Source organism: Miniopterus natalensis, chromosome 18 (genome assembly GCF_054644295.1).
Source record: "Miniopterus natalensis isolate mMinNat1 chromosome 18, mMinNat1.hap1, whole genome shotgun sequence".
In the NCBI taxonomy this organism is placed as follows: Eukaryota; Metazoa; Chordata; class Mammalia; order Chiroptera; family Miniopteridae; genus Miniopterus; species Miniopterus natalensis.
In genome coordinates this window covers 26418009-26438849 of record NC_142098.1, presented here as the reverse complement: position 1 = coordinate 26438849, position 20841 = coordinate 26418009, and the positions used below count along the sequence as shown (strand labels likewise).

The following is a 20841-nucleotide window of genomic DNA, read 5'->3' as shown; positions in this document are numbered from 1 at the left end:
TCCATATGATTAAAACTGCCAGCAGAAATATTGGCTGTTTGGAGTGGTTCCATCTGCTGGTGAATGGGCGAAGGGCTGGTGGGGAGGGGTCAGCATTGCAGAGCTGACACCCTTTCTTTCCCTTGCAGCTGATGCTGTGTGGCATGCAGGAGATAGACATGAATGACTGGCAGAAGAACACCATCTACCGGCACTACACCAAGAACAGCAAGCAGATCCAGTGGTTCTGGCAGGTGGGTCCTGCCAGGTCAGGCAAGGGTCTCAGCAGGGGTGTTACTGCATCCCACCAAGGGAAAGAAGACCCGGCTAGATCTCATACCCAAGGACCCTTGTGTTATCACCTCTCCCATCTTTGACGGTCTTCTCACCTCCCCCCACAACTTGCCAAAGGAGATGAAAAACCCAGTCTCAGGACAAATGGAGCTGTTGCAGCTGGGTCGTAGCCAGTGCATTTGATAGCAGTGTCAGTGGTCAGCTGGGGTCAGCTCTAAGTGCTGGTGTGCAGGAGGGGAGCCAGGTGGGACCGGGAAGCATATGCCTGGATCCAGAGAAACTGATTGAGCTCATCGATGTGTGTATAATGAATTGGTTCCTTTATGTGTGCGGGTGGTGTTGTCATTATGAAATACAGCAAATACACAAAAAGAGAATAACTATATGTAAATTTTTTGGCTGAGGTGAAATTTACATACTGTAAACTTCACCATGTTAAGCATTTTAAGGTATACAATTCAGTGGCTTTTTACGGTGACTTTTCAAACTATTGTGTAACCATCACAATTAGCTAATTCCAGAAAAGTTTGTCTCCCCCCCCTCAAAAACCTGTACTCATTAAGCAGTCACTCCCATTTTTAGTATATTTTAAAAAGTAGAACTTGGAGGAGAAGAGAATACTGGTCTGAGGTGTTCCTGAGACAGCTGTCCCGTGGACTGGGGGAATGCTCTGTAAACACAGCCTCTTAGAGGGAGCAGCTTTGGGGTTTCCCTGGTTGGTGGCTGTCACTCCGGCCATCTGGGCTTTGTGTTCTCAGCCCCAAAGAGGAGAGTTACAGGGTAGGGTGAAGAGCAGGGCCAGGGGAGTCACCCACCTGCCTTGACTTTCGGAGTTGCAGGTGGTGAAGGAGATGGACAACGAGAAAAGTATCCGGCTGCTGCAGTTTGTTACAGGGACCTGCCGTCTGCCTGTCGGCGGATTTGCCGAACTCATTGGTGCGTCTTCCCTTGTGCAGCTGGCACTCTTGGGGGGCTGGTGAGGATAGCTCAAAGGGAGGGTGGCACCTAGTGTCTTCCTGGAAGCAAGTCAGTGGGAGGGGCAAGTCTGTGGCCTATGCCCCCTGGGGCTGAGCCATCTGTGGGTGGAGTCAGAGGGTCCTGCCTTAGGAAGGGATAGTCCCTTTGCATAAGGTGTGTTTCTTTGGATAACAGGTAGCAATGGACCACAGAAATTTTGCATCGACAAGGTTGGCAAGGAAACCTGGCTGCCCAGAAGCCACACCTGGTGAGCCTGCTGGTTTTACTGGGATGTGGGGTGGGACCTCACAGACCTGATGAGCTCCTAAGGGCAGCCCAGTGGACAGGGTGACTTTGGGGCCTTGACTCCAGCAACTTTTGCATGGCTCTGGGGTGCTGGGTTGGAGGGGAGGGCTGTGATGTGCCCGGCTGCCTTTGTCAGGGCCTCTGATTTTTTGGGAGTTGTGGCAGCAGGCATGCACCCTGACGGTCATGCCAGGTATTAAATATTAAAACACTTATATTCCAGTAGGCAGAGAGATTCTGGCCCAAGTGCCCTCTTGCCCAGTTCCTATTTCCCTGGCTGCCTGTCCTCTTTCCTAACCCCTCTGGTCCAGGAACATGAAGCTTTAAGGCCTGGCAAACAGGGTCCTTGATGTTCCTGTTTTGGCATCTCACCAGCTGGTTGGTGGTATGGTTGAGCCACAGTTGCCTGAACGCTTTTGACCCTCCTTGGCCAGCAGCCCTGACCTCCCCATGCTGACTGTCCTCCACCCCCTCTCAACAGTTTCAACCGTCTGGATCTCCCACCGTATAAGAGCTATGAACAACTGAAAGAGAAGCTGCTCTACGCCATTGAGGAGACCGAGGGCTTTGGACAGGAGTAACTGAGACTGCCCTCTCCCATGTCCCCTGCACACATGTAGTCACGAGTCCTCCCTGCCTGAGAGGCTGCTGGCTGCAGCCCCTGGGAGGGCCCCGCAGATGGTGGGACCACTGTCATCAGGCTGGTGGCAGCAGAGCCTGACCTCAAGAGGCCCTGCCCACCCCTCCCTCCTACCCACTGGTGGCAGTCTGGAATAAAGCCCCCTAGTCACCTTAACCCCGTCACCCACTGCAGTCTGGAGGGCTGACCCTCTGCAAAGCTCACTGAGCCTCCTCCCCTAAGGCCAACCCTAGGTGTGCGTGAGTGTACAAGGGAGGGCACCTGTGCCGAAGGGCTGTAGCACAAGCCCAGCCTCCTGGGCTAGTTAGGCAAGAAGGAGACTGGCCGCTCGGGGTAACTGAGCTGAGAAAGCCCAGGGTCTTTGCCAGTAAAAGAGGTTTTGTTTTAAATAGAACTTTTCCAGTGATCTGTATAAAATGAAGGTCTGAGAGAGAGGAGCTCTTCCCATACCCAGAGCTCTGGATCGAGGCTGTCTTCCCTCCCCCGCAGGCTCTAGCCATGGAGGCGAGTGGCAAGGCCCCTCTCTCCACTCAGGGCTGGCCAGTTCACCCTTCCCAGCCAGCCAAGGGTTGTGCCAGCTTCTTGGATGTCAGTGAGATGGAAACGGCAAGCTCAGACTTTCTTTTCCCTTTACCTAAACTTGAAGCGTTTTGTGTGTAGGGTTGCCTGGTGTTTTGTTGGTGGTATGCTACTGTCACTTTCTTTTGAGGAGCTGGCGCACCAGGTGTTGCTGGGACTTTGAGGGACCCAGCACTGTTGGTTCAAGAATTTCCCGAACAGCTGCTCCTCTTGGGAAGCAGATTAGCAGTTCAGCGAGCTCAGGCAGCTTGACCTCACAGCAGCCTCATCCCCCTAGCCTTGACAGAGAGGGCAGGGGGTGGTGCCCTGAGTGCCACCCAGCCTTGCCCCCTCTGATAGAAAAGAACGCCCTTTGCTAGATGTAGTCACCCAGGCTGTAGACCTCCAGGTGGGTTGGTTAGTCCCCTTTTGAGAATGAAGTGCATCCCCGCTGCCCTAGAGCGTGCTCATTCTGCCTAGAAGTGAGGCTTTGTCTGCACATAGGAAACGATGCTCATGGAAGCTGGCTGAAGGGCCCTGAGTTGCTGCACACATCTGACTTGATTTCTGGAGCCCCTGCCGGGCTCCGTCATGGGCATTCTGCCATGTATTAATATCTTCAAGAAAAACAGGCTCCTCTGGGATGCTGAAGCCGTGATTGTCATGAACTCCCCGATCCAGCCCCTCAAGGTTCTTATGCTGAGCACCAGCTGCAGACTAGCTCCAACTTCCTGGGACCCCAGGCAGGCCCCCAGACCGGTCATGGGCCTTTGGAGGATAGTTTTGTGTTCCCAGATCTGTGTCCTTTCCCTTGGCCTGTGGAGGGACACCCGTGTCTGCTGTTCGTCTGTGCTGATTTGAATGGCGCAGCTCACTGCAGCTCAACCTTTTTTCTTCCCTGGAGTCATTTGCTGTGCTTCCCTGCAGCAACTCGCCACATCAGGGGTTGGGATGTGAGCTGCCATGCGGAGTTTGGAAGCCTTGGGCTCATGTGTGTTCAGAGTGTGTTTATGTGCGCGTGTGTATACATACATGTGTGTACATATAACAGGTGTCCACGGAATGTCCTTCGGTAGCTCTGGGTTGGCCATCAGACTGTTTTGTAATGCCCAGCGCCTTGCCTCGGAATTGGCAGTTTCTTGTGCAATAAACAGTCAGCAGCTGTGGGTGGTGTTGGCGTGTTTCCTCCAAAAATCACTGTCGCAGATGAGAGGCCTCTGGGTCCGACAGACCCTACAGGTTTGGACAGGGACAGAAATTCCATGACCTTGTTGGTTTTGAGAAGCGTGTGCGTCATTGACCAAGACAGCCGCACTTCTGATGGGGGGCCAAGTCCTGGTCCAGGGGCCACTGGCGTCAGCCCTTGGTCAGCTGCCTCACTGCACCCTCTCGGTGTCCTTAGCCTCCCCCTGACAGGCCTGGGTTTCTTTGAGCGGTTGCTGTGGGGCCAGATCACCCAACAGGTGAGGCTGCAGGTTGGACAGGCTTTGGAAGCCAGGTCCTGGAGACAGCGTTCTGGGCAGTTATTCATTCCAGAAACATTTCTTGGTGTTTCTTGAATTCCACGATGATGGCAGGACTCTCTGATCTTGAGTTCCTGGTCGTATAGGGGCTTGTCACCTACTTTTTTGAGTACTTAAGAGTTCAGATGGGACAGATTACCGTGCTGATGGGTCTCGATGTGTTTGACACAGAATTGACTGTCATCCAAGGTCCCTAATGGGTCTCTCAGGTGCCATTAAAAGTTAACATAAGGTGGGATCTCACTTGGTCTGGAAAGCTCAGTTTTAGCTTCCCCACTGCCATTCAATATTAGGGCTCACTTCACCCTTCCAGAAAAACTCACCCTAATGATCTGTGTACTTCCAGTTAGAGGAATGCTGACAAACAGCGGTCTCTCCTGGCTCTTGAGCCAAACTCAGCATCAACAACGCCCCAGCCTCATCTTGGGGAAGAAAATGGAGCCAGTGCCCAAAGTTACTACCTTAGCTCATTTCCCTACAATCCACCTCTTTTTATTTTTTATTTATTTTATTATTTTAACTTTTTTAGTCTACCCCTTGAATCCAATTTTAAATACCATTTATCTAGGTCCCTCTGATTCTGAGGTTGGTTCCGGTCCCACGGTCAAGCTGACTTTTCTGTAGTCCCCACTGCATGCATCAGGCACCACTCAAGTGACTCAGATCAGAGCATGCGGCTTCTCATTGACTATTTTCCATTATTTGTGGCCTTTGAATATCCACATAGACTCAGGGCCTAACTCCAAATCAGCTGGTCCCAGTGGCAATAATCTTTTTTTTCTTTTTGAAAAAAAGATCATTTCTACATAATGTTCTATTCCCAACTTTAGTTCCATTGCCCCAAACACAGAGTCAACCCTTCCACTAGGAGCAGTATTTCTTTTTGGTATAAAATAGTGTTAGAAACCAAGATTGATTTCATCAAGATGGCACAGTGAATTCATGATTTGATCAATCTCTGCACTCTAAACATAATAAAAGACACAAAACATAAAAGAAAAACAAGAAGGTCGGTTCAAAAACAGGAAAAATAATTCAGAGCCTGGCAGTGGTGGCTGGGAGTTCAGCTGCTGTGGGGTAAGCTGTCTAAATATGCTCTTGTATAGATGGGGCGGGCACCAGCCCACTGCCCCCCCCCCCCCCCCCCCCCCCATTTCATGGAAGCAGGCCAGCCAGCAAACCAAAACCAAACTTGGTGCTGTGCACCTGGCTGTGACTTTGAGAAGCATGGAGGCCTAAGGAGGCAGAAACTCATCAAGCCAACCTACCCCAGAGGTTGTGGTCTGGATCTGGGATAGTCAGGTCATCCCAGGCCAGGCTCCCACCTGCCATTCAAAGGTCAGGCTCTAGACGGATGCCCACCATTAGGCAGAAGGAGCAAAAGCACATTTCCTTACTCAAAATTTTTGTCTCTACATTTCAGAGAAAGATATCCGTGGATCTCTTGCCTGCTTGTGTTTGCTGTAAGCGGATTAGGTGGCAAACGGGCCTTTCGCTGGGGCCCTACATGTCACTGTTTAGGGGTCTTTCCTCTGGGGTGACCAGCTTTCCCAGAGATGAAGCCTCTGCGCCTGCCTGAGGGGACTGTACCTGAGGCAGGTACATCTGCCCGTAGGCTTCCTGGGAATAAGCAGCAGGAAGGAGCTGAGGCGCCCGGACTCCTGGCTCCTGACCTGACCTTTTCTCTCTCTCTTCAGCCCTACTTCCCCCCACCCCCAGCCTTCCGCCCAAGCCTGGAGCTCCACTTGACCTCTGCCTCCTGCAGCTGGGAGAGGTGAGGTAGCCAGGCTGTGGGGGGCTTGGGAAGGACCTGGGTGTCCAACCCTTCTGAACAGAAACTTCACAAGCCCAGTTTTCAGCTCTCCTCCTGCCTTCCTGCTGCCCCCAAGGGTCTCTCCAGGCACTTGCTCATTCCTTAGGTGAAGACCTGCTTGGTCAGTTACATTCCTCCGCCTTCTTCCCGCGTGTCCTTGATCATCCCTGAGTCCCGGAGATGGTTAATTGGCTATCTCAGTTAACTCCCTTTCCTTTGATATGTCTGCATGGGGGCAGAGGAGGGGCAGCTTGTGGCTGCCAGTTTGTGCATAGAGGTTCCATTATATTGATTTTCAGCTAACCTGCCAGTGTTTACCCCATGACACTGACTCTGACCCCTCTCAAGCCCGAGCCTTTCCCAGGTTCTGTGGGGCTCACCAGAACCCTCCTAGGCTAAATAAGCTCCTTGTAGTGAGTTCTTGGCTGTGGCTTCTGCTACTGGCCACTCCATCCCCGCTTTCCTCTTTCCAGAAATTTGTTGAAGTCCCTCATCTACTCCTCAGATGCTACTTCTCAAATGGGCCAAATGGCCCAGGCAGAATGTGAAATCTTTTACATTCATTGACTATTATTTTAATGGGGTCTTGGGCGGGAGAAAAGATAAATTCTACATGTAAGAATTGAATTTTCGCCAATCAGCCACGGTTAAGCCCATTGCGCCTCACCCCTCTAAGACTGACTAGGCTCCTCACTTGAGGTTTGCTTTGCTTTGCTCTGTTATCTCCAAAGCCAATGATGGCAACAGTCCTGTTTATAAATAAGAGGGATGTTTTACTTCTACATTTTCTACTAATGTTGCCTTTATCCTAAGGCATTAATTAGGCCCTGAAATTAAAAAAGAAAACACACTGTATGTAGCCTCTATGGATTACCCTGGTGAATTCTTGTTCCTGTCTGTGAGAGGCAGACTTCTCACGTGGCCCCCTCCTCAGGACCCCCTCATTGTATTCACGCCCTCCTGGTGTAATCCCCTCCCTTTGAGTGAAGCTGGGCTAGTGATTTATTTCCAACCCTTAGAAAATGACAAAGGTGATGGGCTGTCACTTCTGTGATTAAATTACAAAGGATTGTGACCTACTACCTTCTAGCTCACTTTCCATTGCCTTCTGGGCTCCTGTGCTTGGCTGAAACAAGTGCCCTGTTAGAGAGGCCCGTGTAGCAAGGGGCTGAGGGCAGCTTCCTGTCAACAGCCAGCGAGCAATTAAGGCCCTCAATTCAGCAGCTCATGAGGAACTGAATCCTGCTAACATGAACATGTGCTTGGAACCTGAGATGACTGCAGCCCAGCTGACACCTTGGTTGCCACCTGTGAGAGTCCCTGAGTAGCAGATGCAGCTAGGCTGTGCCAGGCTGTCCAGACCCACCAAAACTATGAGGTAATAATGTGTGTTAAGTTGCTGAAGTTTATGGTAATTTGTTACACAGCAATAGATAACTAATACACTATATCCTAGGTCAGATTAAATGTCCTTGGATTAGCATCTCTTCCATGCTCTGGGTTCTGAATGTGGCCATGGTTTTTAATAAACGAAAGAGCCATAGCATGAAGATTATCTGTAGGTCAAAACATCACACTAACCAGGAATATAGGCAGAAAGGTACTAGTATCACTCTTGTTCCTTTTCTTGGCAAAAGAAAATACTGGGAAGTGGGAGGAATTTCAGTCCTTGCCCCCAGCCCCCAGCCTGACGTCATTTGCCCAGCGGCACTAATGGTGGCGGAGGCCTTGGGTCTGGCCCAGCCTGCAACTGTGGCACTCTGCTGTGATATGTCATTAGTGCTTATCTGGGCCTCCAGCCAAACCCAGTTGGCAAGAGTCATGTCCAGTCTCTCAAGGACAATTTTGGGTCCATTTCCTGTGTAATTACAGGGTGAGCAGCAGAGTAGGTGGTGCCGTTACAGCAGTAAATTAGCCCGAAGGACGGCCTTTGCAGCTCCAGGACTCCTGCTGGGGTTGGCTAAAGGGGCACAATTCCTGTCTCAAAGCGGCAGGGAGTCATGAGCGTTTGGGCTCTGATGGACTCTGGGTTTGGAAGTGTTATATAAGATTCTACAGGTTTCAAGTGCAGATTTCTATGTTACAAGATCTGTATATTGCATTGTGTACCCACCACCCAAAGTCAGATCATTGTCTGTCACCATATACTTTCATTCTTTTGCATGTGGCTCTCCAATTTTCCCAGCACCTTTTACTGAAGAGGCTTTCTTTTTTACATTGTCTGTTTTGGCTCCTTTGCCAAAAATTATTTGGCCTTATGCATGTGGTTTTATTTATGGGCTCTCAATTCTGTTCCATTGATCTGTATGTCTCCCCCCCGCCAATACCATGCTGTTTTGCTTATTGTTGCTCTGTAGTATAATTTGAAATCAGGTAATGTGATACCTCTAGCTTTGTTCTTTTTTCTCAGGATTGCTTTGGCTATTTGGGGTCTTTTGTGGTTCCATGCAAATCTGATGATTTTTTTGTTCTATTTCTTTAAAAAATGATATTGGGATTTTGATAAGAATGCATTATATCTGTATATTGCTTTGGGTAGTATGGACATTTTAACTATGTTGATTCTTCCAATCCATGAACACGGAATAGCTTTCCATTTCATTGTGTCTTTTTCAATCTTTTAAAATAATGCTTAGTAGTTTTAAGTCTATAGGTCCCTCACATCCTTTGTTAAGTTTGTTACTAGGTATTTTATTCATTTTGTTGCAACTGCAAAAGGAATTGTTTATTTTTATTTCTTTCTCTGAAATTTCATTTCTTAGTATATGAGAATGCAGTGGATTTTTGCACATTGATTTTGTATGCTGCAACTTTGGTTTTTTTGTTTATTGTTTTTTTGTTTATTTGTTAATAGTTTTTTGGAGGAGTCTTAGGGTTTCCTAAGAACATACAGAATCATGTCATCTGCAAAAAGTGACATTTATTTCTTCCTTCCAAATTTGGATGCCTTTTATTTCTTTCTCTTGCCTGATCACTCTGGCTAGGACTTCTAGAACTATGTTGAATAAGAGTGGTGAGAGTAGATATCTTTTTCTAGTTTCTGACTTTAGAGGAAAAGCTTTCAGTTTTTCACCATTAGGATATTAGCTGAGGGTTTCTCATATATGGCTTGTATTATGTTGAGGTACTTTCCTTCTATAACCATTTTATTAAGCCATTTAATCATAAATGGAAGTTGAATCTTATCAAATGCTATTTCTACATCTACTGATGAGGTGATATGATTTTTTACCCTGACTGGCATGCTCAGTGGTTAGAGTGTTCGCCAGCGTACCACAGGGTCTCGGGTTTGATTCCGGGTCAAGGGCATGTACCTGGGTTGCAGGTTCCATGATTGCATAAGATTACAGAAACGTCTGAAGGATAAAGGAGAGAATGCAGCAACCACGATGGCTATTTGCTGAAGGTGGCTGGGAAAAGCACAGAGAAGGGGCTACAGTGGAGGATGCAGAATGCAGGGCTGTGAGAGGGGAGGGAACTGAGTCTTTATATGCTGAGAGGTCAGAGGCAGGGAGGAAGCCAGGGCTGAAAATGATGAAAGAGGCAATGACAGATGAACTAAGGATCTTAGTTGGTTATTTTGATTAAAAGATTAACTAAATTATGTTATTATTGATCAGACTTTAGCTGTAGCATATAGGTAGAGGTCAGACAGGGGTGTTAAGCTGTAGAGAAGGAAGACATGTATGTATGAGGAGATCCTGAGCTGGGAAAGGACTTCTGAAATATGATCTACAAAGTGGTAACCAGTCGGGAAAAGACTGATGGATTCGTCTACATCAGAATAAAGGTTCTCTAACTTACATGTGTGCAGGAGGGCATCTTAAAAACACAGATTCTCAGAGACTCTAATGCAATAGGCAAATTGTATAAATTCACATTGACATAAATTATATCTGAAAAGGAAACACTCAACATGCATTGTATCCTAATTATTTTACATTTTACTATTATGTGTGTTCTTGAGATATTTTTATCTACTGTATTCATGTTTAGGTAATACTGTGCAGTGCTGTGCTACTGTGCATCTCTTCCCAGCTTATGTTGGTGTATTGGAATCAGCCCTGGTGATTTACACCAGGGAAATTAGCAAAGGCTACAAATCAACCCCTTCCCTCTCTGTTTTGGAGAACTGGTTGTTATGCATTTACTAGCACACCACTGAAAACTGTCTTTAAAGAAATCAATAGTGGTATCAGCAGTGAGGAAAATCAAAGCATGAGCTGAGGGGCAGAGAAAGTCTTGTATATTCATTGCCTAAGCTGTAGTGTGGGGAGAGGCAATTTCACCCAATCTTTGTGCACCCATGCAGCTCTCTAACTTCCTTCACAATCTTGCCTAGATGGCTGCAGCCAAAAGCAGAAGTGATGGGAAGCAACTTTGGGGGACGGTTTTCCAATTCTGTTTCTTTTGCCAAGAGTTGAGATTAGTCAATGGTGCCATCTAGTGTCGAAGCACAGATTGGCTTGAAAGAGGAATGCTTGAAGATTTCTCTTGATTTAGGTCTTGGAAACATTAACTTCCATAGTTTTTCTTCCTTTCTCTCCTTTCCTCGCTTCTATTTCCTTTTCTGAGTCCCTTTTTCTACCTTCTCCCTAGCAAGAATAGCCATTTTTGTTTTTAAAGACCTCAAGTCTGTGTAGCCCCTAGGCAAATCTAGATAATGCTAATGACATTGAGATATACAAATCAGTGCTTGCCTATATTATGTGAATTTGTTTAGGGAAGTTGTAGAAATCTAGTGTGGGTTATACAAATCAAATGTTCTCTGCCTTCGCAACATACTCCATCTCATTTCCTGGGACAGGGGCAGATGAAGTAGTTTTGTTAGCGTGTCACTAACAACTGTAATTCATTCCCAAGTCTTAGTTCTGATTTATAGATATTTTTGTAGGAAAATGGTAGAAAAAAAGGCTTGTTCATAAGTTCCCAGTGAATGGGCTAGTTCATTATTTAAGAGGACCTGTGCTTAGTCATTTAGTTGAAGTGAAAGGAATTGTATATGGTTGAAGTCTCACAGCTGGAGGGTCCTCTAAAAATTGAAGATTCTGGGGTTGCTAATTTCTGCTGGAAAGGTTTACTTTGGAGAAGTAACATGGTAGGCTCTAAGTAAGATTACTTCCCATTTGTCCCTTTAGTGACTGATGGTCCGAGGGAAATTAGTAACATTTAACTAGTTAGTTGGCCCAAAGCTGTTGTTTCATTCTGATAGTGTCTACCTTAAGAACTAACCTATTAAGTTCAGGGAGATTTCAGATGTAAGTTATCAAACAAAACCAGTAGGGAATAAATACCAGCGTCTGTAAAGTGTATAGCAGGAGCAGCCTGACCTCTGTATAAAATCTTTGGCAGTGTAAGTGAACAGTGTTATAGCTATAGATAAAAGATCCAGACTTGGGAGAACTTTGTTCCATCTTTAGTAACATCCCCATTAACCTTGTGGTCTGATGTATTCAGATCCATTGCTGAGTGTCCCTTAGGAAAAACTCTAGGGACTTCAGAGAGGAACGTGAGGCACAAACTGGGACCTAGATCTTCTAGGCTGTTGAGAACTCTCCTCACTATAGTAGGCTGTTTTTTAAAGGGATGAGATTCTCTTTCATAAAGAACTCCAAGTCTGTCTAAAATAATTCTTTAAGGCAGCTTCCATTAGACTGTTCTGAATACAACAGATTGCCACTCCCAGAGTAAAAAACAACTAGTACACAAGACTTAAAAACCAAGCCATTTAATTGTGTCTTTGAAGGTAAACAATACATGGAGCTGGGTCCCGAGCCCTGAGAAGGCCAGAGCTACAAGTCCACGTGTCCCGTGGGGCGGTGTTCTCAACGGAGTTCAGGAGGGTCAGAACTTGAGGTGTTCGAGGCAGAGCACTTTTGGAATTCACGCATTCCATTTAGAAATTTTGCAAACTGCCAGAAACAGACCCCAAGAGTCTTTTGACATGGGGAAAATTCAACTCCTGGTTTTACAGATAAAAGAATGAAGAGTACCAAAAATGTTTCCTTCTCTTCACTTTCATCACACAATCTGAAGCCTGAGCTGTCAGTCCCAATTCATAGCATCCTATGCTGCGGTTTAGGTGTGAGATCAGTCCCTCTATCCATTCACTTCCATGTAATGCCACAACAGCAAGAGTGACCTGAGGCAGAGAGCTCTCGTCAATACAGCTTTTTAACAAGCACTTAAAATGAAAAGAACCCTCTGGCGGCACACGAGTTAGTTTATAAGATTTTAATTTACAAATTAAAAAGCTACATGTTTTATTTTTTCTCCTTTTTCTCTTCTTTCTTTACATCACTCTTTTCCTTATCTTTTTCTTTGTCATCTTTTCTATCCTTTTTGCTCTCTTCTTTCTCCTGCCCTTCTTTCTTCTCTGCATCCCGGTTGGCAATCTTGTTGTTGATGAGGTTGTGCAGGGCAACCACGGAACGGATGAGGGAGGCCAAATACACCACGACCATCTGGTCGTTGGTCTTTAGGTAAAAGGCCTTGACAAACTCCTGCAGGCTGACGTCTGGCAGCAGGTTGAAGACATCCTGCAGCTGGTAGATGATCTGGTGGTTGATGGGAAGCTTGCCTGTGGCCACTTTCTCCAGGTAGCCCTTGATATCCAGAAGCTTGGAGTTCAGTCCCTTCAAACCATGCACCTGGTTTGTGATCCGCTGGGAAAGAGTGCCCACAGTAGTGTCTTTGATGTCTCTGTAATAACCCACAAGAAAGGGCAGGAAAAAGCATCAGTGTACTTACTGTATTATACCACAGGTTTCTCACATTCTAAGGAAACACCTAGCTTTGTGGGGAGGGGCAAGTTTTCAAAAGAAAAATGTTATTTCTCCATTTTACAAATATCTGAGCATAAATTGCCTTAATTTTGTTTTTATTTGAAAGTACACATTTTATTTGTCTTATCACAGGCCATTTTCAAAAGAGAGAGCTAAAATGAAACTTGTTTCACTTAAAAAAAAAAGCTTTCTCCTTCAACTTCCCTAACAAAGGATGGCATTTTCTCCACTGGCATCTATATGATATTGTGAGAAGTTTGAATCAACCAGCAATAACTTTTTGAACAGAAAGGAATCTTACGGAGAACTATGACCTTTTTGAATAAATCCAGGTTATGTAAAGTAGAGTATTTTAAAACAAAACCCATCCCAAGTAGATTCTCTGCAGAAAACTGGCTGGCTACATTCACTAACATACCTGGAGGAGCACATGCCTATACGTCTTTTACACGTCTGTTCCTGTCCCAGTCAGCATTAGTTTCCACACAAGGTATATATCCACAAAGTAATAAATCATAACTCAGGATACTTTAGAGAGGACCCAGGCCTAGAACCCAGTCTCTTTATTCCCGATACAGTTCTCTCCCTCACACTGAGCCTCTTGGGCTGCTTATGAGTCTGACGCCATCCTAAGTCTCACCGTAACAAGTGTTCAACTCCAACTTCTTCAGCTTCCTCTGCTCCAATTTCACTGGTCACGTGCTCAAATGTTTTTGAGGTTGGAGTTCCATCCTGGGGGAGGAGGCTTAACTATAGTTATGTGCTTACAAACAAAGTGGCACATGTTCCTTTCCACACCTTGATTCCTGTTTTAAGTCAAATCACTTCATGGATGCATCACTGGGTTTTCCATGGCAAGGGTGGGTAAGGTTTGCTTTGAAAGTTTAGTCATCTAAGCTAATGTCACAGTGGTCCTGCTCAGTGACAGAGTCCACTGGGGCATCAGTAGCTCAATTCTGAGAAAATTCTTGATAATCCTCTCAATCCCACAGTGAAAAAAGTATATAGTTCTTTCTAGAAAAGCAATATCCAGGATATCTGTATTTGAGACAAGATCATGTCAGAAATAGAACTTTTAACCGTCTATTGTCCCTTGGTTCAAATAATACCAAAGCGCCAAAATGATGCAGTCAGAACAACTGGTTTTCCTGTGGCCTGAATTTATCAAAGGACCTGCCTGGGGGATGTGGTTCACTGCATCACCTAGTGACTTCCCGATAGGACTGGGGAGAGAATTTCCTCAGATCTAGTGCCAGAAGAGGCTGTACATCTCTTGTAAAGGCGGTAGCCAGACTGCCTAGGTATAAAGTCTGGCTCTGCCACATATGTCACAAGGGAGCTGCAGGACCTTGGGTAAGTCACTTAACTTCTACCAAGAGGTATAAACCTTAGCTGTTACTATTTTATCCAGGACAGTGTGAATCCTGCCAATGCAATTTCCCTCTTGGCTTTTTTGCTAGGATGGTCAGAGACTTTAACAATCTTGAGGACTCCACAGCATGCCTTTTCAGGTACTAATTTTTCCCTGGCTTCATCTTATAAGCAACCCTTATGTCTCCTCTACCCACTATTTAAAAATCTTGCTTCATTGGTGTGTGTACACATATGCATGCATGTAAACTGTCTCAGATTCCTTTTTGAAAGAGGCAGGGTAAAGATTAACTTACAAACAACTGTATCAAGACAGGAATGAAAGCCTTATGGTAATGAGACGATAAATTGAGATCTAAGCTCCCTGGTAGCAAGGCAAAGAGTAACAGAAAGATAGAGCTCAGTGCAAGGAACATTTGCAGAAAGCTAACCTAAAATATCTTTTTCCAGATTTAAAAACTGAATATAAGGATATATACTACATATCTAAATCTAAAGACAGACTTTAATCTATCCCTCAGGCTTTTGACTTTGGAAATTTAAGATGCTATCTGCATACCCTAAGTGCAAATATTTTATGCTCCTAACAAAACACATTTTCACCTCAAATTCTATCCTAGAGTCGGAGTTCAATTTTCCCGGAAATGGAGAAAAGATACATACTTTATGTCTACACCTAAAGCACAAGTTAATGAACCCAAGAGCAGGTACTAGATGCAGTGGCTGAGTATTCGGGTGTCAAATCACACAGATGGGTCTTGTCACCCATCTCCAGGCAGCTCTGACCTACTCTGTTTGAAAACCTATGCTCTAACCTGTAGGGATTGGAAATCTTCAAGGAGAGAGGAATACTGGCCCAATGGGGGCCTGACAATGCCAAGTACATTAGATTAAGACTAAGCTCACACTAGGCTCTGCATTTCCTCTGCTGTGAATATCTCTGGGCAATCGTTTGACTACTTTGGGCGTCAATTTCATTTGTAAAAGGGGACTTTAGATTTCTATGGTCCTCTCATTTCTATAATGTAGCCATTCAAACAAAGGGAAAAACCATAATATCAAACTGTTAACAGAAATCAACAACCTTCTCTTTGTTATGAAGAGATAAACGACTTGTTGAGTTGAAAATGGAAAAAACAAAACAAACCCAAAAGAACTGCCTAATACGTAGCAAATCTATTCTAGGCTCACAGCAAGATGACTTACATCATGAACTTCTTCCACTGAAATATATGCTTCTGTGGGCAGTCCCAGGTCCTTTGGCTTCACATCAATGATGACTAATACCTTGCAGAAAAACACATCTTAGCAAACCACCTCACACTGAGTATACAGAAATAACTGCAGCCATTCTTCTGATCTTGATTACTAAATGAACTTCATTCAACCAGGCATGTGCCAGAATTTTACATTCAAATTATCCCATCATTTGCTCTGTTCTGCACCCTCATTAGTTAACAAGCTGAGAGGTAGTCTAATATGGTAAACAAGCACAAGGAAATCAGAGTTAAAACTCCCAACATTTTAATCCCAGCCCCACCACCTACGAGACCTCACTAACCATTTCAAACCTCGGTTTTATCATCAAAGAGGGTGACAGTCCCATATAGTTACTGAGAGGATTAAGGAAGATAACCTATATACCTGGCACTGAGTAGGTGTTTACTGTTATTTACTAAAAACTTTGGGTTACTGTATACTACACAAAACACTACAAATTAACACAAGCTTACAGAGAAAACTAAGTTAAATGATTTGCTATCCAAATCCTCCTTAGGATTCTCTTAAGTAAAGTGGCAAAGATTATCATTCAAGAGTTTTAAAGACAGTGCACTCACTGAATTAGGGCAGTATCTTTTCATGAGTTCATTGATGGCGATGTCATTCTTGTGTAGTTTAGGGCCTGTATGGTACCATCCAACTATTCTTTCTCTGGCTGGAAAGAAGAAAAAAAAATTAAGTGGGTTGGAACTGTTATATAGATATCTATGTAATTCCCCCAGAAAGGGTAAGAAATCCAGTTGTTATATTCTTTACCTTTTTCAGAATTTAAGACATCTATTCTAAACCTTGACTTGTAAAATGTAAAACTCAAAGAATTCTCAGATAATAAGCAGCATGGGAAATCCAGAGACACCCACATTTTAGACTAGTTTAGGAGACTGGTCAAACATGAAAAGCAACCAGAAAATAGTTCTAAGGCAATATACAAATGCAGGTTCATATCACATAGACTGCAACTGTGAGTGTTGCAGGAATAAACATTGCCAAAGCACTGTGATTGCTGTAATGAAATAGAATGAAAATGACACATATGACGGAGAGATATATTTATCCTGGTGGTGCTAAGGCTCTAGAGGCAGGTGGTTTTATTTGATAGTTCTTTGCTTTTCTGCTGCAGAGGGCTAGCTCTCTCCCCCAAAACTTAGGTGGTCTTAAATTGCTATTCTAGTTCTTCATTTATTCTACCTCATTCTTCTACTACCATCAGTGGTACTGAAGTCTAGCTAAGGAAGGGCCCTTAACATTAAACGAAGGGAATACATAAAAGAGAAAAAAATGTGTACACACACACACACACACACACACAGAGATATGTAAACCAATGCCACAACACCTTAAAAAAAAAATCAAGACATACCATTGACCTTCTTAAACATTCCATACATGTTTTCCAAATAATCATGGTCTAAAAACCAGACAGAATCATCTTTGTCATCTTCATCAAAAGGGACTAAAGAGGAAGAAATAAAGTAAGGTTTAGTTTAGAGTGCCTGGTAGAACTCTAGAGCACAGGTCACGATCAGATATCCCTAGGCCAGATGTGATCCATGTGGGCGGTTTGTTCAACCATAGTATTAAAATTATTTTTCAGTTGCTCTCGTTAAAAACTGGGAGATTTCACATAAAAATCCAGACTTCTGGCTTCTCTTAAAAAATGAGAAGACCTGCCAACAACTGGCTAGAGACAGACAGAAGCTGAACCCTTTAAAAAGGACATGCTAAAAGCCCCATCACTTCTTAATGTTTCCCATTTGGCAAATTACATTACTATCTGGTCCTTTTAGACATTGAAATTAGTTACCTCTAGTTCAGGGGTCATGCCCACAATTATTTTGTCCTTTGTTGTTGTTGCTTTAATCATAAAACACATTGATATGTTCTTGTAAAGATTCATGATGCAGAATAAAAGAGTAATGGTCTCCATCTCTCCCTTGCTCACCCATAGCATGGTTAATAGTTAGTGCATGGGTAAACAAATTACACCATTTTTATAAATAAAGTTTTACTAGACCACAGCCACCATTTGTCTACATACTGTCTATTGTTGCTTCCTGTTACAATAGCATAGCTGGGCAGTTGCAATGGAGACTGTATGGCCTGTGAGTTTAAAATATTTACTATCCACTTTAGTGTGTAGCCTTTAGCCTCCCTTTTTATACCACGGCAATTCTTAATTAGAATCCTGGGTGGTGGTAAAAAAATGAAAACACAGAAAGTTTCTTTTTATTTTTAAGTTAATTGACATTTTAACCATGCTCAAAAAATGTAAAATTTGTCTTTACCTGCAAAACTATTGGATACATCGAGTACTTTCTTTTGCCATGACCCCAAAAGCACACCGACAACACGCTTCTGGTTTCCAACCTTGCCTATTCTGAATGAGAAAGCAGAAGATCAGTCTAATAGGCACATAGAGGATGTGCCAACAATTAGATACTCAACAGGAAATATTAATGGTACAGATACAATTGAGTGAGTTTACCTTGAAACTAGGCCCACTAAACAAATGTAATAGAGCTAGGTTAGTCCTTAATATTAAATTCTAATAAATGTAACAAGTAATTCATGATGTACACTGGCAGTTTTTACTCACTGTTAATTGCAAAGTAATACAAGCTTGGAAAAATCTCAAACTTTATACAAATTTAAAATGGAGAAAATGGAAACTCTCCTGATCTTAAGAGTTTTAAAATGTTACTTGGCTGATGTTTGAAAAAATGTGACTACATTTAATTTTTTTCTTTGCAGCTTACCTTTCTCCTTTAAACTTTCCCCATCTTCTCTATCTTTGAATCTTTTCAGGGATAAAGATGCTAAAGTAAAACCAGTTTTACAGTCCGCCTTGATGGTAACTACTCTCTGGTGCATCTACTCCATATCAACAAGGCTCACTAGATGTTATAATTCTTTGAACCAGTTAGGGGCTCAGAAATGATTCTGACCCAGAGGCATGTGTATGTCATTTGTGGTCTTTCTAATGGCCTAATGAGAAAGAAGTCACAAGAGAGCTGGTGACTAATGACACTGAGAGCAGGACTGAATGAGTGGGAAAGATTTACTTCAGGATTGTATCTCCATATCAAACCTCAGTGATTTTGTCCTAAGGAGTTACAAGTGTAGCAAATGAGACAGACTCAAAGGAAAGACAAAAGCCATTGTGAAGTGAACTACAATTCCTCAACAGTTGCTGGTTTCATATTGGTTTAACTGAATCATATGGCTTGGCAAATTTATAAATGCTTACTAAATTTGGGGTTTGTATCAAACAAAGTTAATGATTCTGTATTCCTGGTGGTTCTGATTTTTTGGGAAATCTTAACCACTGAGTTTGCACATTTCAAAGTTAACTTCCACACTTACTTTTCTTTTGGTCTACAAAAATCCATGTCTTTTATAAAACCCTATATTTGTTATCTGACACAGCAGCTAGCAGTGTCTGTCAGCACTATGCCCTTAACAAACGTTTGTTGAGTGTACTGAATAGAATTGAAATGGTGACTGCCCCATTAGCACCCCTAGTATCCTATGGGAGAAAAATAGTAATTACTGTACAGTGGGAAAGCAAGCATATCCTGTTAGGCTGAGGGCTCTACAAAGCAATGGAACTGAACTGGGGACCCTAAACCTCAAAGTCTCGAGTTTGTTTTTGGCTCTGGTTGAATAAACAGTTGTTCAAAGCAAGATGGTAGAGAATGAATGGGCATTTATAAACTCTGACTCTACAGCAGATGCTCCCAACTGGGTCTCTACACTTGCCAATTCAAGTAATTATCCTGTAAAACTTATGAACACGTGTAACAGGTCCAGCGGGACGAACAACCTGAAAACAAGCAAGGGAAGGCGGGAGAAACATCTGTGGATGTTTTCTTATCTTATTCATCAATGCCAAAGTTTCCAACTGATCTCACTTTTAAAAGAAAATCTTGACATCTCATCTACGTTTTACGCTATCGTTAAACCACTTTCCTGCTTAGAGACTTTCACAAGTTAAAACCACAGCTCTTCCAGGGAGCCCTTCAGGGCGCTGAGACCAGACTTTTGGTGACAGCCTTTAAAGGCACAGAAGCTAGAGTCTGAAGGGGTTTCCTGCAAGACACCAAATCTCTTAGGTGAAAAGGGGCGAATGAGGTGACAGATGGGCACGAGGCTTGGGGGGGGGGGGGGCGGTTCAGGGCCAAATGAAGGTTGCTCCCAGACTCCCGACAGCGTAGGAACTGGGGTAAAAGAAATGGGCAGCCCAGGCCCCGGAGTGCCGCCTTGGGCGGGGGAGACGATGCTGAACAGAGCTTGGGCTTCCTGAACCGAGGCTGGTGTGGGTCCCTCGGCGAGGCGGGGCCGCCCTCCGCCCATCAGCGCTCCCGCTGCGGCAGCGCCTTTCCCAGAGCGCCCGTGACTCAGCAGCGAACGTGCCGCCAGCCCCACTAAGCCGCCCCGCGCCGCCCGCTCACCGGTTAAAATGATCCACCACACTGAGCAGCACCAGGGGGTGGACCACCACCTTCTGCACCGCCAGCTCCGGCATCGCGACACACCCAGCCCGCCAGGTTCCGCTCCCTGCGACCCGCAAACACAGGCAGCCAGCGGCAGACACTCCCGCGGATCCTCCAGGCCCAGCTCCTCCTCTTCCGGCTCGGCGGGCGCCGCGAGGCCCCCTTCTTCCGCTCCCAGAGTGCCCCGCGCGCGTCGCTCCCGGGCTGACGCTCCTGTCGCCGCCCCGAGGAGGGGAAAAGCCGGAGGAAGGCGGGACCTGCTCTAGGTGACTGGGTACGAGTTTCCCTGGTCTTGAAAGCTAAAGGGACACTGAAGACCGATAAAGGTTGACTTCCTGGTATTTGTCCTGCACTGTTCTTTGCAGTGGCTTTCCCCCTCAGTGCCCTCTGTCCCCCCCACCCCCCGTCTGAAGACTAGAAAAAAGTACTAAGAAAAACTGTAGTCATAACTAATATTTCCACCATCCAGAAAATGTACACTTTTGCCTCAAGTCAAAATCCTCCGGAATGTCTTAGGCGAACTAACTTGAAATCTCTAGCCTTAAGGCGCGCCCTTACAGTATATTTGGTAATTTATCTCATTCTCGTTTTGTTGTCGGGGCATAATTCCCTTAATCTTTACTATGGACACTTCTCAGGTAACCAAGCTGTGTGTTTATTTTCCACCTGTCTTTATAGTAATTACCATTTTTCACCAGGGCTAGAAAAACCCAATTTGTGCCCAGTCACCATTCAGGCTGATTTTCAAATAAGAAGTTAGAAAAGTATTGAGGATGGAAGAAAATAAGGAAATAAGTTTTGATATTTAGCTAGAAAAGAGTAAAAAGAAGACTAAATGGGG

The 20841-nt window shown here is 44.6% G+C and overlaps 2 protein-coding genes across 2 annotated transcripts in view; one reads left to right on the top strand and one right to left on the bottom strand.

The window, feature by feature from the left end:
• The window catches only part of WWP2 (WW domain containing E3 ubiquitin protein ligase 2), a 108185-nt gene extending 104288 nt beyond the window's left edge, over positions 1-3897 (top strand). The window contains exons 20-23 of the mRNA XM_016200820.2: positions 129-233; positions 1113-1209; positions 1426-1498; positions 2018-3897. Of these exons, the coding sequence (XP_016056306.2) occupies positions 129-233; positions 1113-1209; positions 1426-1498; positions 2018-2117 (375 nt within the window). The 3' untranslated portion in view covers positions 2118-3897. The remainder of the gene's footprint in view (positions 1-128; positions 234-1112; positions 1210-1425; positions 1499-2017) is intronic.
• A 7885-nt stretch (positions 3898-11782) lies between these two features.
• Positions 11783-20060, bottom strand: PSMD7 (proteasome 26S subunit, non-ATPase 7). The gene is made up of 7 exons (XM_016200825.2): positions 19959-20060; positions 17793-17884; positions 16868-16960; positions 16065-16162; positions 15433-15513; positions 13496-13587; positions 11783-12772 (listed from the first exon to the last, which is right to left on the bottom strand). Exons 1-7 carry the CDS (start codon positions 20030-20032, stop codon positions 12334-12336), a joined length of 969 nt encoding a protein of 322 aa, XP_016056311.1. The 5' UTR covers positions 20033-20060; the 3' UTR covers positions 11783-12333.
• Between the last annotated feature and the right edge of the window lie 781 nt (positions 20061-20841).

What these genes read in the sequence shown, in the direction of transcription:
- PSMD7 (XM_016200825.2), bottom strand. Translation starts at nt 20,032, where the DNA reads ATGCCGGAGCTGGCGGTGCAGAAGGTGGTGGTCCACCCCCTGGTGCTG. An exon ending in GTGGTGGATCATTTTAACCG is followed by an intron (nt 17,885 to 19,958) that starts GTGAGCGGGCGG and finishes TTTCTCATTCAG; the next exon opens with AATAGGCAAGGTTGGAAACC. An exon ending in AATGTTTAAGAAGGTCAATG is followed by an intron (nt 16,163 to 16,867) that starts GTATGTCTTGAT and finishes TCTTCTTTCCAG; the next exon opens with CCAGAGAAAGAATAGTTGGA.